Here is a 14,644-nt window from a genome sequence, read left to right on the forward strand (position 1 = left end):
CCGTATGTCGCAACTCGCACGCCACCTCCTCTTATGGAGTCAGAAGCACCTGAGGTCCCTTCGTGCTATCTACATTCCGGGAGATCGGAACTTTGCAGCCGACGAGCTGTCACGGTTTCGGCCCATCTCCTGCGAATGGAGACTCCATCCCCAGTCGGTTCAGCTGATTTGGGACCAGTTCGGGGACGCACAGATAGATCTGTTTGCCTCTCACGACTCGACCCATTGCGCCCTGTTCTATCCCCTGACTGAGGGCTCTCTCGGCACGGATGCACTGGCGCACAGCTGGCCGCGGGGCCTACGCAAATATGCGTTTCCCCCAGTGAGCCTTCTCGCACAGACCTTGTGCAAGATCAAGGAGGACGAGGAGCAGCTCATTCTGGTTGCGCCGTATTGGCCCACCCGGACCTGGTTCTCCGAACTGGTACTCCTCGCGACAGTACCTCCTTGGCCAATTCCTCTGAGGAAGGATCTCCTTTCTCAGAGACGGGGCACCCTTTGGCACCCTCGACCCGATCTCTGGAGGCTCCACGTGTGGCTCCTGGACGGGACGAGTCAGGTTTGAGTTCCCTGCCACCAGCGGTGGCGGCTACCATCACTTCCGCTAGAGCATCGTCCACGGGACATGTCTATGCGTTGAAGTGGAACCTCTTCGTCAACTGGTGCTCTTCTCGTCGAGAAGACCCCAGGAGATGCTCGATCTCTGTCGTGCTTTCCTTCCTGCAAGATGGGTTGGAGCGAAGGCTGTCTCCCTCCACCCTGAAGGTGTATGTGGCCGCTATCGCCGCATATCACGAAGCAGTTCAAGGTAAGTCTCTGGGGAAGCACGACCTGATCGTCAGGTTCCTGAGAGGAGCGAGGAGACTGAATCCTCCTCGCCCTCCTCTCGTTCCCTCTTGGGACCTCTCAGTGGTCTTAAATGCCCTGCAGAGGGCTCCCTTTGAGCCTCTGCAACCAGTTGAGCTTAAGTTCCTGTCTATGAAGACAGCGCTCCTGGTTGCATTGGCCTCCATCAAGAGGGTAGGGGACCTGCACGCATTCTCCGTTGACGAAGCGTGCCTGGAATTCGGGCCCGGTCACTCTCACGTGATCCTGAGACCCCGGCCTGGATATGTGCCCAAGGTTCCCACCACTCCCCTCCGGGACCAGGTGGTGGACCTGCAAGCGCTGCCCCGGGAGGAGGCAGACCCAGCCTTGGCACTGCTCTGTCCAGTACGCGCTCTCCGCGCTTACGTAGACAGAACGCAGTGTTTCAGGACCTCAGACCAGCTCTTTGTCTGTTATGGTGGGAGACTGAAGGGAAAGGCTCTCTCAAAGCAGAGGTTGTCTCACTGGATAGTGGACGCCATTGCTTTGGCTTACCAACAGCAAGGCCGACCGTGCCCCCTTGGTGTGACAGCCCACTCCACTCGGAGTGTGGCTTCCTCTTGGGCTCTAGCACATGGCGCCTCGCTGGCAGACATTTGTAGAGCTGCAGGCTGGGCGACACCCAACACATTCGCCAGATTCTATAATCTCCGAGTGGAGCCTGTGTCCTCTCGTGCTGGACCCGCTCAGGTGTCTTCGCTTGCTCGCCATTCCACTCCACGGACTGGATACGTGCGATTATTCCTTAGGTGAGCCTTCCTCTTTGAAGCCCTGAGTTCCTCCTGCACTGTTGACGCTGGCGCCAGTGTCTATTGCCTGGGCGTCGGCTAGGTGCCTCCGTGTGCATGGTTCCTCCCTGAGTAACCCCCACATGTGTATTTCCACTGTAAGCCTCCTTGAGCATGTGTCTTTCCCTTGGCAAGCCATCTTGCCCTCCTGGAGTTGAAAGTTGCCACCCCTCGGGCTGGTCACTTCAGTGTTCACCCATATGTAGCCCTCCGGCCATATGTGTATCTTAAGTCCTCCCTACGGGTAGGCATGCTGCGGCATATCTCCTCTGAGATATGCTTCCCAGTGTACCTTGGTATTCCTGTGTTAAGTAGGACTCCTTCGTCTGTGCCAGTATCACGACAAGGGGATCAGACTTTCGCAGGGCACTGGAAGACAGCTGTGAAGGTGGCGTGATTTCACGGGGACCCCCATTCGTCGTCATCCGACGTAACTCGGAGTGACTACGAAAGGGAACGTCTCGGTTACGTATGTAACCCTCGTTCCCTGAGTAGGGAACGGAGACGTTACGTCTCCCTGCCACTTCCGCTGTACCGCTGGGCAGACGCCTGAGTTCAGTCTCGGCTCCTCAGCGAAGACATACCTGCATGTTGCCGGCGTCCTCCTTTATACCCACGCGGTGGGGCGGAGATACGCTATGCAAATTCCGCAGACCCATGGCATTTCATCGCCATTGGCTCGTTTTGTAATACTCGAAGTCGATAGGTGTTCTAAGCGAAACCCCCATTCGTCGTCATCCGACGTAACGTCTCCGTTCCCTACTCAGGGAACGAGGGTTACATACGTAACCGAGACGTTTTATTTTCATGTTAATAACTGGGTTTAAAAAAATTTTATATACCTCTTCCGGGTCAAAATAGACCTGAATGCATTAGTTTGACAGACAATTACGCCTTGCATTATGTTTATTTGTTTGGGTTAAAATTGTGTAATTGAAATGAATGGATATTTTATGCATTTAAAATACATGAATATTACATTTAGGCCTCTTCCTCTTTCTCTCTCTCTCTCTCTCTCTCTCTCTCTCTCTCTCTCTCTCTATATATATATATATATATATATATGTATATATATTTATTTGGCATTTAAGGCAGTAATAAGTGGATTTGGAATGCAGCCAAATGGGAAAAAAATTGTAGTGATGTTTACATTACAAATTCTATGTGAAGTTTTCAGAGAAAGATGGAGAGAAGAAAATACATGAAAGAGATTTTCCGGAATCGTAACCAAATCATAATCATTAATTAAATGCAATAAAACCCTCACAAGATCCATGACTAGGGCATGTGTAGGCCAATCATATCAACCCACCACACCAGAGAGAGAAAGTAAATTACTCGTTGACCTATTGGTCATGCTCTAGTTTGCATATCAAATGAATCCTCCTCTCTGTGTGTGTCAGGTCAGGGATAAATTGGCCTGGAATATCTCGGAACCAATTTATTTCATTGGGAGTCTCGAGACCGGGACCACATGGCCTGAGTGAACACACACGCTGAGATTTTCTGTAACTCAGTGGATACGACAGTCCAGTTCATTGGCAAATTATACCACGAAAATCAATTAATAGTGTTTCACTCTCAACATACAACACAATTTATATTATTTCTGTCTGCAAACATCCTGCCCCAAACACAACACTTCCTTTGGTTGTGACAATGCTTTTGAAATGCTATAGGCTTGCAATACTAACCCTAACCCTGGACAATCAACTTATACTCAAAAAATATATTAGGCCTAAATTTAAGATTTATGTACGTATTTGAATTGTAAAATTTCCACCCATTTGGATTTAGACAGTTTAAACATAAACTATAATAAACATAATGTGACATAGTTGTCAGTTATACATAAATGAAACAGGTAAGAGTTAATTATTAACTATATTTGCATCTATTTGATTTTATTTAAATGCATTTAAATTCCTTAGAATCAGCGTAAATCTTTTCACTGTGAGAAAAATGACTGCTTAATTTACCTATAACTGACAAATATGCATCACATAAGTTTATTAGTAATCCAAATAGATGGAAATTGTATATGCAGTTCAAATATATAAATCTTTAAATTTAGGCCTAAATATAAACAGTTTACTACATCTTCAAATAGGATACAATAAAAAAAAGAATCAAAAACTGACTTCATCTTTAACATGCCTTCACTAAAATTGCATTCCACTATAGATGTTCATTACTATAATTTCGTCTTCTGTTCTTTATAACTGAGGAGTAAGTCAGAATTATTGCCTGCAGTTGTTGATAGGCATAGATTTAGTCTATATTCACATCATTCACTAACAGTGTCTGTCGTGCGCTGTTGTTGCTCTCAGCTGAGTTTCTTTAACCCTCTGGTGCTGTTCGGCAAGTTTTGACCGAAAAATTTTAGGTTTTGTTTTAGAATTTTTTACTCCTTTGGAATAGGACAAAACTTGGTAACGGTTTTGACACTTGCTGTGTGAACACCAAAAAAAGAAAAAATAATAATAACATAAACATGATTTGATACTTGTATTGTTCGCGGTCAAAAATGAGCGCATTATAAATGAATTGAGGACGAATTTCATCTAGTGGAAGCGTTTGGTACTGCACACAAACAAACTCTTACTGAAAGCTCATTTTTTCAAATATCAACTTCAAATTTGGAACACAGCTTTAGATTTATGGCTTTGATTTTCTTACAGTTTTAGAGTAAAACGTGTTTTGGAAAATACATGTTTGATTTAAAAATTGAAATTGGTAGTTTTGTGCATTTTTAATAACAATATGTGTCAAATTCTATAACTTTTTTCACTTCTGCAATAATATCCAAGTGTCGTCTTTAAGAAAAGACCAAATTGAAGTTGTTTCTGAAGAACAGAAGAAACTTCATTTTCAGGTCCATGCTCAAAAAGTTAATAAATGGATAATAACTACTGAATAAATAAAATTTAGTAATATAAAATAAAATAAAGAATATTATCAAACTAAAATATAGTATATTTTTGACCGACACACGAACAGCAGAGGGTTAAGTGTTTAACCAGCATTGGCTTAAAAAATAAAATACACACATTTCTGGATTTTTTTTTTTATGAATTCAATTAATTAGACATACTTTTTGATTATTTCAATTTAATTAAACCATTAAAATGGAATCTAAAAAATTTAAACCGGTAACACAGAATTTGGTAAAAATTAATAAAAAGGAAATAAAATGTATTTCATAGGGCCCTAAACATGTAATATTTGTTAAACTTTGAATAAATTGTTGTTAAATGCTTTTTGATATATTTTTTTTACTAAAATTGTATTTAACAATTAAAATAGAGTAAAACAAATATATATATATTTTTATATAAACTAAAATATATATATATATATATATATATATATATATATATATATATATATATATACATTATATATAAACTAATTTGGATTTTTTTTTTTACGGAAAAACAGAATTTAGAAAAAATTTAAACAGAATGTGGGAAAAAATAAAACGTATTTCATAGGGCCCTACATTACATTGAACATGAACAAATTTAAATCCCAGAAATACAAGCGTAGAGGGAACACGTAAACACTTGAGTAAATATTGTTTATTAATACTTTAACTCTGAACCGTTTTGCTGTATACTGGGTAATACAGGGGTATTTACACGACATCACCTCATATTCTCTGTTAAAATATATATGAATGTGACACTTGATAAATAAAAAGAACAAATGTTGCCGGTTGATGGCACTGTAGTGTTTAAAACAAATGACACATTCTAAATAAGAACATTTTAGAATCATCCGTGTAACCGCACGTGTTGAGCACACCAGCAATATTTATATTCATCAATATTTTTAACACCAGCATACACAATTCATTAGTAGCAAAATATTAAGTTTCACTCTGCTCAGTGGCCAAAAAATAAAATGTTTTTAATTAGTTGGTTTTGCCTATTCAGCCATTTTCGGTAGGACAATAAAACTAATGAATTAAAAGCTAAGCAGTAAAATGTGAATGAAATGAAGGAACCTCAGATGCTCAAACTGGTCTTCCTGACGATTCAGCAGGAACTTCTCGTGAATTCTCACCGCCGCCTCTTTCTCCTGAAACATTTTCTGCTATGCAGAGTGTTCGATAAGTCTGTTACCATGGAAACCGAGACATGGTGGCGGCAGGGTTGCTGACACGGATAAACGAGAGGAGACATGAATGAGATGTGAGAAGAGAAGAACGAGATGTGAGAACGGGAAGAGAGTTCCTCTGGGACGTCCGGTCTGGATTTCAGGACTTCAGGACCTGAAACACGCTGAGCATGTTCCTCCTCGGGTGGGCTCCTGCTGCGGAGAGATGATTTCTGAAACCTCGGACTGCAACAGATCCTTCTCATTACATATAATGTGCTTCACCAGGCAGTGTGCCGCCTCATCTATATTAATATTCTCCTAGAGAGAGAGAGAGAGAGAGAGAGTCTTCACACACCTTGTCTCTGCCTGTGACTACATTAATTAGCTGGTGAATATTCATGAGTCATCATGACACACTGTAGCAGAAGAACTGTGAGTCAGCAGAAAGTGTTGATGAGACAATCACACTTCTCACACCCGATTCGCTACACATGATCATCCGTAAAACAGCCTGGAAGGTCAGACAGCAAACGGATAGTTCAAGTTCTGTCACCATTTATTCAACCTCGAGCCTTTCCAAAGACTTCTTTTCATCAATGGAGCACAAAAGGAAGAATTTAACAGCGTTTCAGCTCACTCACTTTGCCGGTCAAAGGATTTTTTAAATACTTTTTACGGAGCAAGGACGCATTTAAATTGATCGAAAGTGACAGTTATATTCTACAAAAGATTTTTATTTGAAATAAATGCTGCTCTTTTGAACATTCTGTTCGGCAAAGAATCCTGAAAAATAAAATGCATCATGGTTTCCACACAAATACAAAGCAGAAAAAACGTTTTAAACATTGATAATAATAATAAATCTCTTTTAAAGGGTAACTAAACACTAAAAATACTTTTTTAGTTAATGATCTGTAAGAATGGAGCTTCATAAATGCTGTTCATTGATTTAAGTAATTTTTTTGACATTTGGGTATAAAGTGTTTTAATTTTCAAATATATGGTGTAAAACGTATGAGTGCTGCCCTCTTCAGGTTACACGGAAATCTCCTGAATTAGGGGTACTCTGTGACGTAGGGGTACTCTGTGACGTAGGGTACTCTGTGACGTAGGGTACTCTGTGACGTAGGGGTACTCTGTGACGTAGGGGTACTCTGTGACGTAGGGTACTCTGTGACGTAGGGTACTCTGTGACGTAGGGGTACTCTGTGACGTAGGGTACTCTGTGACGTAGGGTACTCTGTGACGTAGGGGTACTCTGTGACTCAGGGGTACTCTGTGACGTAGGGTACTCTGTGACGTAGGGTACTCTGTGACGTAGGGGTACTCTGTGACGTAGGGGTACTCTGTGACGTAGGGGTACTCTGTGACGTAGGGTACTCTGTGACGTAGGGTACTCTGTGACGTAGGGTACTCTGTGACGTAGGGTACTCTGTGACGTAGGGTACTCTGTGACGTAGGGTACTCTGTGACGTAGGGTACTCTGTGACGTAGGGTACTCTGTGACGTAGGGGTACTCTGTGACGTAGGGTACTCTGTGACGTAGGGTACTCTGTGACGTAGGGTACTCTGTGACGTAGGGTACTCTGTGACGTAGGGTACTCTGTGACGTAGGGTACTCTGTGACGTAGGGTACTCTGTGACGTAGGGTACTCTATGACGTCACTCTGTCACGCCCTTGCTGCGAGCTCACCACGCCCTTGGCAGCCCCTGGTATAAAAGCATCTGGTTCCGTCAAAACTACTGTAGCGAGTCAGGAGTTGGAATTACGAGTAGGCCTATTGAAGACGATCAGGATAATTTATATTTAAAAATCAACAAACAACAAATAAAAACCAGCAGCTCTAATCACTTTTTAAGGCAAGATTCTATTCTGTGGCATTTCCTTCTGACCGTCGTCAATAGCAACGCATAACACAGCGCAAATCCATGCATCACAACGGGCGCGCTCTCTCGTTTCATTCAAATACAACATGCCGTCTTGCGTCTCCGTTTTTGATTGTATTGAAAATGAAATCAGAGTTAATTTATTGTTAACAGAGTTTGATAATATTGTGATCATCTTGTCTGGACGATTGTTTTGTACGCTGTACAAAATGGATTTATAAACAGGTAAGATTTAAAACATGCAAACTTTTCTTTGTGGAAGCTTCACGTTCATTTCAAGTGAGTGAGATAAAATATTTAAACTCAAAACAACATTTTGAAGTGTATTGCAGTGACTTTTTTCTGTGCATCTTCGGCAGACAGGGTGACCATCATCGATTAAGTTTCCCTCAGGACTTTTGTAAAAGCCGAAATATGAGCACACCCTCAGATTTGGTCCTCTTAAAAGGCAGAAAAATCAGGTGAAGGTGGGGAAGAAGACTTCAAATGACGCTCTGTTGCAAAGCTACTTGCGTCACTCCAGTTGCTCTCCATTTTAACGAGTTTGACAACAGCTGTCAATTAATCCCTCACTGCGGGTCTCAGGTGCACGCCCACTTTTCCAGCATTTTTCAAATATTGCCAGTCGGTGGAGTCAGGCTCTGACCAGGGGTTTAGTTACCCTTTAAGCTGCAAATCATCATATTATAAGCTACTGATTTCTGAAGGATCATGTGACACTGAAGACTGGAGTAATGATGCTGAAAATTCAGTTTTGATCACAGGAATAAATTACATTTTACAATATATTAACATAGAAGACATGTTTTAAATTGTAGCATAATAATATTTCACAATATTACTGTTTTTACTGTACTTGTATTTTTTATTTTCATATAAATGCAGCCATGGTTAGCAGAAGAGACTTCTTTCAAAAACATTAAAAAAAAATTTACCAATCCCAAACGTTTTAAACAGTATTTTAGTTTAAATACTTAAAGGTGCAGTGTGTAATATTGACAGCTAGTGGTTGAAATGGGAACTGAGGTCCAAATTCAAAATATTGAAGAGAGTTGTTTTCCCCCTCCTCCTCAGACTCAACGCTCACGAGAGTTGCCAGATTTAGGAGGTTTAACATGAAAAAAGCGCAATTGACAATGAAAGGCGACGAGCCGTAAACTGCAGGTTGAGTTGATTTACTCATGTTTTAATATGCCTCTGTTCATAGAGCTTTTTCTATGGATGCTGCAGCTTTTTAAGTTTGTAATGAATCTGCGATCTCTGACCCAGTTTGTTTGCTGGCTTCCATCACAGTGTTTTCTGCCAACTGGCAACCAGGGGTGTTGAAATACTATTGGTTAAAGTGGCAGTGGGCGGAGTCACACACACCAAAACAAAAACAGACATTCCAACACAGAAAACACATTTCAAAGCAGAATAACTGGCTGTAGAATTGTTTTTCAGAGAATCAAACTTAGCATGTTTCCTAAATTTCTAACTTTACTACATTAAAAAAATATTACATACAGCATTTTTGAACCTTTCTTGTCATTTAAAGGGATAGTTCACCCAAAAATGATTCCATAATTTACCAACCCTCAAGTCATCCTAGGTGTATATGACATTCTTCTTTCAGCCAAACACAATTAGAGTTATATAAAAAAATATCCTGACTCATCTAAGCTATATAATGGGAGTGAATGGTAACTTACATTTTGAAGCCCAAAAAGCGCATCCATCCATCATAAAAGTAACCTTATGACACCCAGGGGTTTAATAAAGGCCTTCTGAAGTGAAGCGATGCGTTTGTGTAAGAAAAATATCCATATTTATAACTTTATCAACTATTCATTAACTCCAATTATGAAGCTTGGAAGAGCCAGGATATATTTTAATATAACTCTGATTGTGTTTGGCTGAAAGAAGAAAGTCATTTACACCTAAGATGGCCTGAGAGTGAGTGAATTATAGCATAATTTTCATTTTTGGGTGAACTAACCTTTTAAGGAGTTTGCACATTCATAAGCTTCTCCATGTGTCCGAAAGGTTTGAAATGACATGAGGATGAGTAAATGATGACAGGACTTCATTTTTTGGTGAATAAACAATGTCTGAGATTCTTGACCCAATGAGTGTGCGCTGTGTGATATAAATGAGTCTTTCAATTAAGCCACAAACAGAATAGAAACTAGATATCCTAATTAACCTCTGTACACATTGATCTTGAATCATCTCAAATCAGTGTTTGTATCATTATCAGCTGTCTATAAATAAGCTCTTCAGATGTTCGTTACCTTGGCTGAAGTTTCAAACCATCCCACGAAGCCGTTCTCCTGGCAGAACTGCTCCATCTTGATGCCGTTGTTGGTGAGGACGTCTCTGCCCTGATCGCACTTGTTGGCGAGCAACACGGCCGCCACGTGTTTCCCGTTGGATAAACTCAGCTTGGCGTCGAGATCCTCCTTCCATTTCGTTACCGCCTCGAACGACGACGGCCGCGTGACGTCAAAAACGATGAAAGCTCCCATGGCCTCTCGATAATAAACCCGCGTCATGTTCCCGAAACGCTCCTGGCCTGTGGAAGCGATGGAGTCGGAAGAAACCACATGAGAGACACAGTCTTCTGTAACAAACTTATACACACATTCACTGACTACAAATACAACAATGAGATGTTTATTATCAGTTGAAGCCTTAGGTGAATTTGAGAGGATTTCAGTCTTTTTTTTCTCCCTGATCCATGTGATCGCACTTTGGGATTCTTGTACACATTTTCCACGGGTCCGAGCTAAACCCTGGATATCATTAATGAGGAAAAGCACATTCCAGCAGCTCATATTGATCAACTCCACTGAGCTCCAGCCTCACGCCGTTGAACTTAAAGCTCTGATCTGGGCCACGACTCAATGCTCAGGATTAGTGTCAGAAGTTACTGGAGTGAAGTCTGAGAAACACTGAAGCAGAACACCACAAAACAAAAGTCAGAACACTCTGTTTTTGCGTTAAATCTTGAAATTATACAATCTAATTTAAATTAAAAAACAACTGCTCATTCTACATGTGTAGCAGCATCATTGTTTGCATCATGATTCATATGTAGTGGTTGCTTCTAATTCCAAATGGCTTCAGATATTTTTTTTGTTTTTATTATAGTGCAAATGAACAACAAATAAATCTGAAAAAAAACGGCAACCTGTATCGGAATTTGCTTATAAAAAATTGGATTCCGCCATGAAAAATCATAATCGAGACACCCCTAGTAAAAAAATATTAAAGAAAACATTATTTTACAAATTTAAAGTCCCCCAATGGTGAAAATCAAGGTTTTAATATTTTTTATTTGTGATGCTTTAAAACAAACCATGTGCAAACTCATAAGTCAACACCATTGCTGAGTATTTTCTCTTTAAAGGGGTCATTTAATGGTACATGCACTTTTACAAGTTGATTGTACTGAAATGTGTGTTGGCAGTGCCTGTACACAACCATCATATAATGATAAAAATCCATCCAGTGTTTTTGTTTTAATCTCCTTATATGTTTTCCCCTGACTCAAATTGAGCCGTGCGATCTTGTGACGTCACTAGATCGGAAGCCCCTCCCACAATTGATAATGGACTGCAGTGTTTCAACACAGACCCGCCCTGGGTTGCGTTTCCCAAAGCCAACTATGGTCGCAAGTTCCGTCGTTACCAATAGAGTTCAATCGAAATTGCGATCATAGTTGGCCAACGATGCCTTTGGGAAACGCACCCCTGAGCGACCTGTCATCATAGTCCGCCATTGTTGATACACTGGAGCAGAATGGCGTCTAAACGGTTGTGGTGTTCTGTTCTTGGCTGTAATAATAAACACAGCAGTCATTTTAATGTTCCTAAACCGCTGAAGACGCAGTGGCTGAGTTTTATTTTTGAAGGGAACATTCCCAACGATTAACGTGAATGCTTTTATGTTTGCGCAGATGTGTCCTCGGAGACTCCCGCTGCCATTCTTGTTGCAAAATATACCCTCAACTGTTGTCAAGGCAACAATCCACTGAGTTCAGAGGCGGAGTGAGCAAAGCTCATTTTCATTTAAAGGCATATGCACTGAAACAGAGCTGTTTTTGACCAGGTAAAATGAGTGTTTTCTTACAATACTAATGAGAATTTTTAATAAAAGTATATTACAAAGTTTTCATTTAGACCCTAAAGATTCATATTAACTTGTACAAAAATGGCCTTATATGACCCCTTTAACACTGCAGTGAACCAAAGACAGTCTCAAAAACACGGTTTGAAATCGTTGGTGTTTCTGACGTCACAAACTACCTTGTAACCAATCAGATCAACATGTGATCGTCAACGAGTGGATCTCTGAGCCGCTGTGAGTGAGTGGAGGCGGGGGTCATTTGCATATTCACAGAATGCGTTCACTAAATGGGGCAAGGGTATAGAGTTACATTCAAGCTATTTTAAGGCATGGAGAATTTTTGTAATTTAAATATGTAATTTTGATGATCAAAGATGAGTTTTAAGGGATAAAATGATCGACAACAGGGGGACTTTAATAAAGTCTTTTCACTGTAAAATACAGTTTTCACAGAGCAGTGTGATTTTTTTCTAGATTTCTTGAAAATTAATTTGTAGTTTGTAATGTTAATATTAATGTAAATTATAATAAAAGTTTTAAAATAAGGTAATTTGGCCTGCACATGGTTACACCCATGAGTGACATTCAAGCTATTATTACAGGAAAAACATTTAAATCAAATAAGAGTTTTAGGGGATAAAATGATTGACTACAAGGGAACTTAAGATGTATGATTAAAAGGTCAACATAGCATAATATTTTTTTCTGTAAAGCTGCTTTACAACAATGTGTAGGCTATTGTGAAAGGCTACTACAAATACATTTGAATTACATTACTTTCTACCGTGAACGATTTCACAATGACAAATCATGGTCCTGTCTGATGTCCCTGTGCATTTCATCTCCCATTTACAATGACGTTCCTGTATTCCTTCTTTTGAAAATCTCCCTCACATGAGCGGCGAACACATGACCGCGCAGAGCGCGCGCTCGCGCGTGAGGAAAGTTATTCAAAAGAGACTTGAATAAAACAATGCGGCATCGTAATTAGATTACAACATATTTGAATACGATTGGCCCACATAGCAATATTAGACCAAAATATTATAAAGTGCCTTTAATTGTGTATAAATAATTTGTCTGTTTATCTATAATACGCAGAAAATATTATATAAGTTCTTCACATCTTTCTGTGACAAGTCAAAAATAAAAACATTTTCTTTTTAAATCACGCACATAATAAATAGCCTATGGCCTACATTTTAGCCTACTATATAAATAAATACAATTTATATTAATATATTGTGTGATTTAAATTAATTTTAAACAAACTTTGTCCCAGAAGAAAAGAGTAAATCATTCAATGAAATTAAAAATAATTAAAAATTACCGGCTATGTCCCAGAGCTGCAGTCGGACGGTCTCCTGCTCGAGGTTCAGGACTTTGAGCGCGAAATCCACGCCGATCGTCGCGCGGTAGTTTGGTGAGAAGTTCTGGTGCACGTAGCGCTTGATGATGCTGGTTTTCCCCACACCTAGATCCCCGATCACCAGGATTTTATACAGGTGTTCCTTCAGGTGATGGTTCTGCATGGTTGTGTGAGATGGAGCCGAACATGGACGCGTGTGATCTTCAGTAAGACTCTGAGGGAAGAGAAAGAAACGCCCCGCGGAGAGAAAAGTTCAAACTTGTGACTCGTCAGTCGAGCATGAGACCAGAGACGTGAGGGGTCGAGAAGAGCCTGGATAAACTTAAGAAATTCAGAATGGTAAGTATAGTTTTCTAAAAAATAAAATAAAAAGATAATAGTTAGGTACTACTAAAGTTAGACTGGACACTAAGAAAAAGCATCAAAACTTACAAATGCTCTGAAATGATCCTGATAAATGTTTGTAAGGGTGTGAGGACCGTCTATGCCCCCAATAACTGACTAGTTTTTTACACTAATTATAGTGCAAAGAGTCTTTAAATGTGGAAAGACTGAAGTGTAGGCCATATTATAAGTTTGTACCGGCTACTACCCTAAAATATACCATGTCTACTGACTGTTAAACAAGCTGTTATCAGTTAAATAAACGGATGCTTTTGGACATAATGTCATAGTACCATGGTATTTTTTGAGTAGGACATTTAGTAATTATTCAGTACCATGGTGGTATCAACACAGTACATTTTTGTAATCGGTTGCAATCATAGTAAATTTACATGGATCTTCTTACCACAAGAGTGGTTAGAGATTGTGCCGTTTATCAATACATGTAAACTGAGAAATTATAATTCATGTAACGCCTCCTCAAAACCAAATTCTGAAGCTAGCGTCCTTTAAGCTCTAAACAAGTGGTCTTCCCAGAGAGATCATGTAAGCTGTTCGTAACGTAACAAATACCATTTCCGGATCCAATTGAGAATAAGTTTAGAGTAAAATCTCAACTGCTGTTCATTTATATTACACATTTAAGCTAAACGTTTAATAACTCATTGAGTGCACTATAGTGTCCAGGCTCATGGCATCCCGGACACCAATGGGGGTTATGTTGTGCATTCGGCAATCCGTATAAGAACGTTACAAATCACACTGTACAACACTGATCTAATAAACTTGGGTACGACATGTATGTAGACTTTATATGATGTCATCATAAAGAATAAAAGGTCATCGGCATGAGCTAGTGGTAAAAACAGAGTAAGATTAATCACATTTTGGCAATTGTGGTTTTTAAGTGCGCTGAAAAAAGAGAGAATAAAGCAAAACAGTCATGGCCAGGGAAAAGAGGCCACCTTGGCATGCCAATTTTGCAAATGGAGCTTGAGGGAAGTAGTTTTAAGTTTTAGCGCAGTGTCGTGTTGATCAATACGACATTTCATGTTGCATTTTTATTGGCTAGTCAGTATCACTGTCACACTGTGAGATGATCATGCCTTGTTCTTTGAACCTCTCTCACTGTAAG

At 40.2% G+C, this 14,644-nt stretch overlaps 1 protein-coding gene across 1 annotated transcript; it reads right to left on the reverse strand.

Moving 5' to 3' along the window:
* Positions 1 to 5,220: 5,220 nt before the first annotated feature.
* Positions 5,221 to 13,617, reverse strand: rab38a (RAB38a, member RAS oncogene family). The gene is made up of 3 exons (XM_077207089.1): positions 13,087 to 13,617; positions 9,920 to 10,200; positions 5,221 to 6,077 (listed from the first exon to the last, which is right to left on the reverse strand). The coding sequence occupies exons 1-3, from the start codon at positions 13,286 to 13,288 to the stop codon at positions 5,925 to 5,927; spliced, it is 636 nt and encodes a 211-aa protein (XP_077063204.1). The 5' UTR covers positions 13,289 to 13,617; the 3' UTR covers positions 5,221 to 5,924.
* Between the last annotated feature and the right edge of the window lie 1,027 nt (positions 13,618 to 14,644).

This window comes from Siphateles boraxobius, unplaced genomic scaffold (genome assembly GCF_051911475.1).
Source record: "Siphateles boraxobius isolate OS27281-9 unplaced genomic scaffold, OSU_SipBor_1 6, whole genome shotgun sequence".
NCBI lineage: Eukaryota > Metazoa > Chordata > Actinopteri > Cypriniformes > Leuciscidae > Siphateles > Siphateles boraxobius.

What these genes read in the sequence shown, in the direction of transcription:
- rab38a (XM_077207089.1), bottom strand. Translation starts at nt 13,288, where the DNA reads ATGCAGAACCATCACCTGAAGGAACACCTGTATAAAATCCTGGTGATC. An exon ending in GCAGCTCTGGGACATAGCCG is followed by an intron (nt 10,201 to 13,086) that starts GTAATTTTTAAT and finishes TCGCTTCCACAG; the next exon opens with GCCAGGAGCGTTTCGGGAAC. An exon ending in GGTTTGAAACTTCAGCCAAG is followed by an intron (nt 6,078 to 9,919) that starts GTAACGAACATC and finishes CTCTCTCTCTAG; the next exon opens with GAGAATATTAATATAGATGA.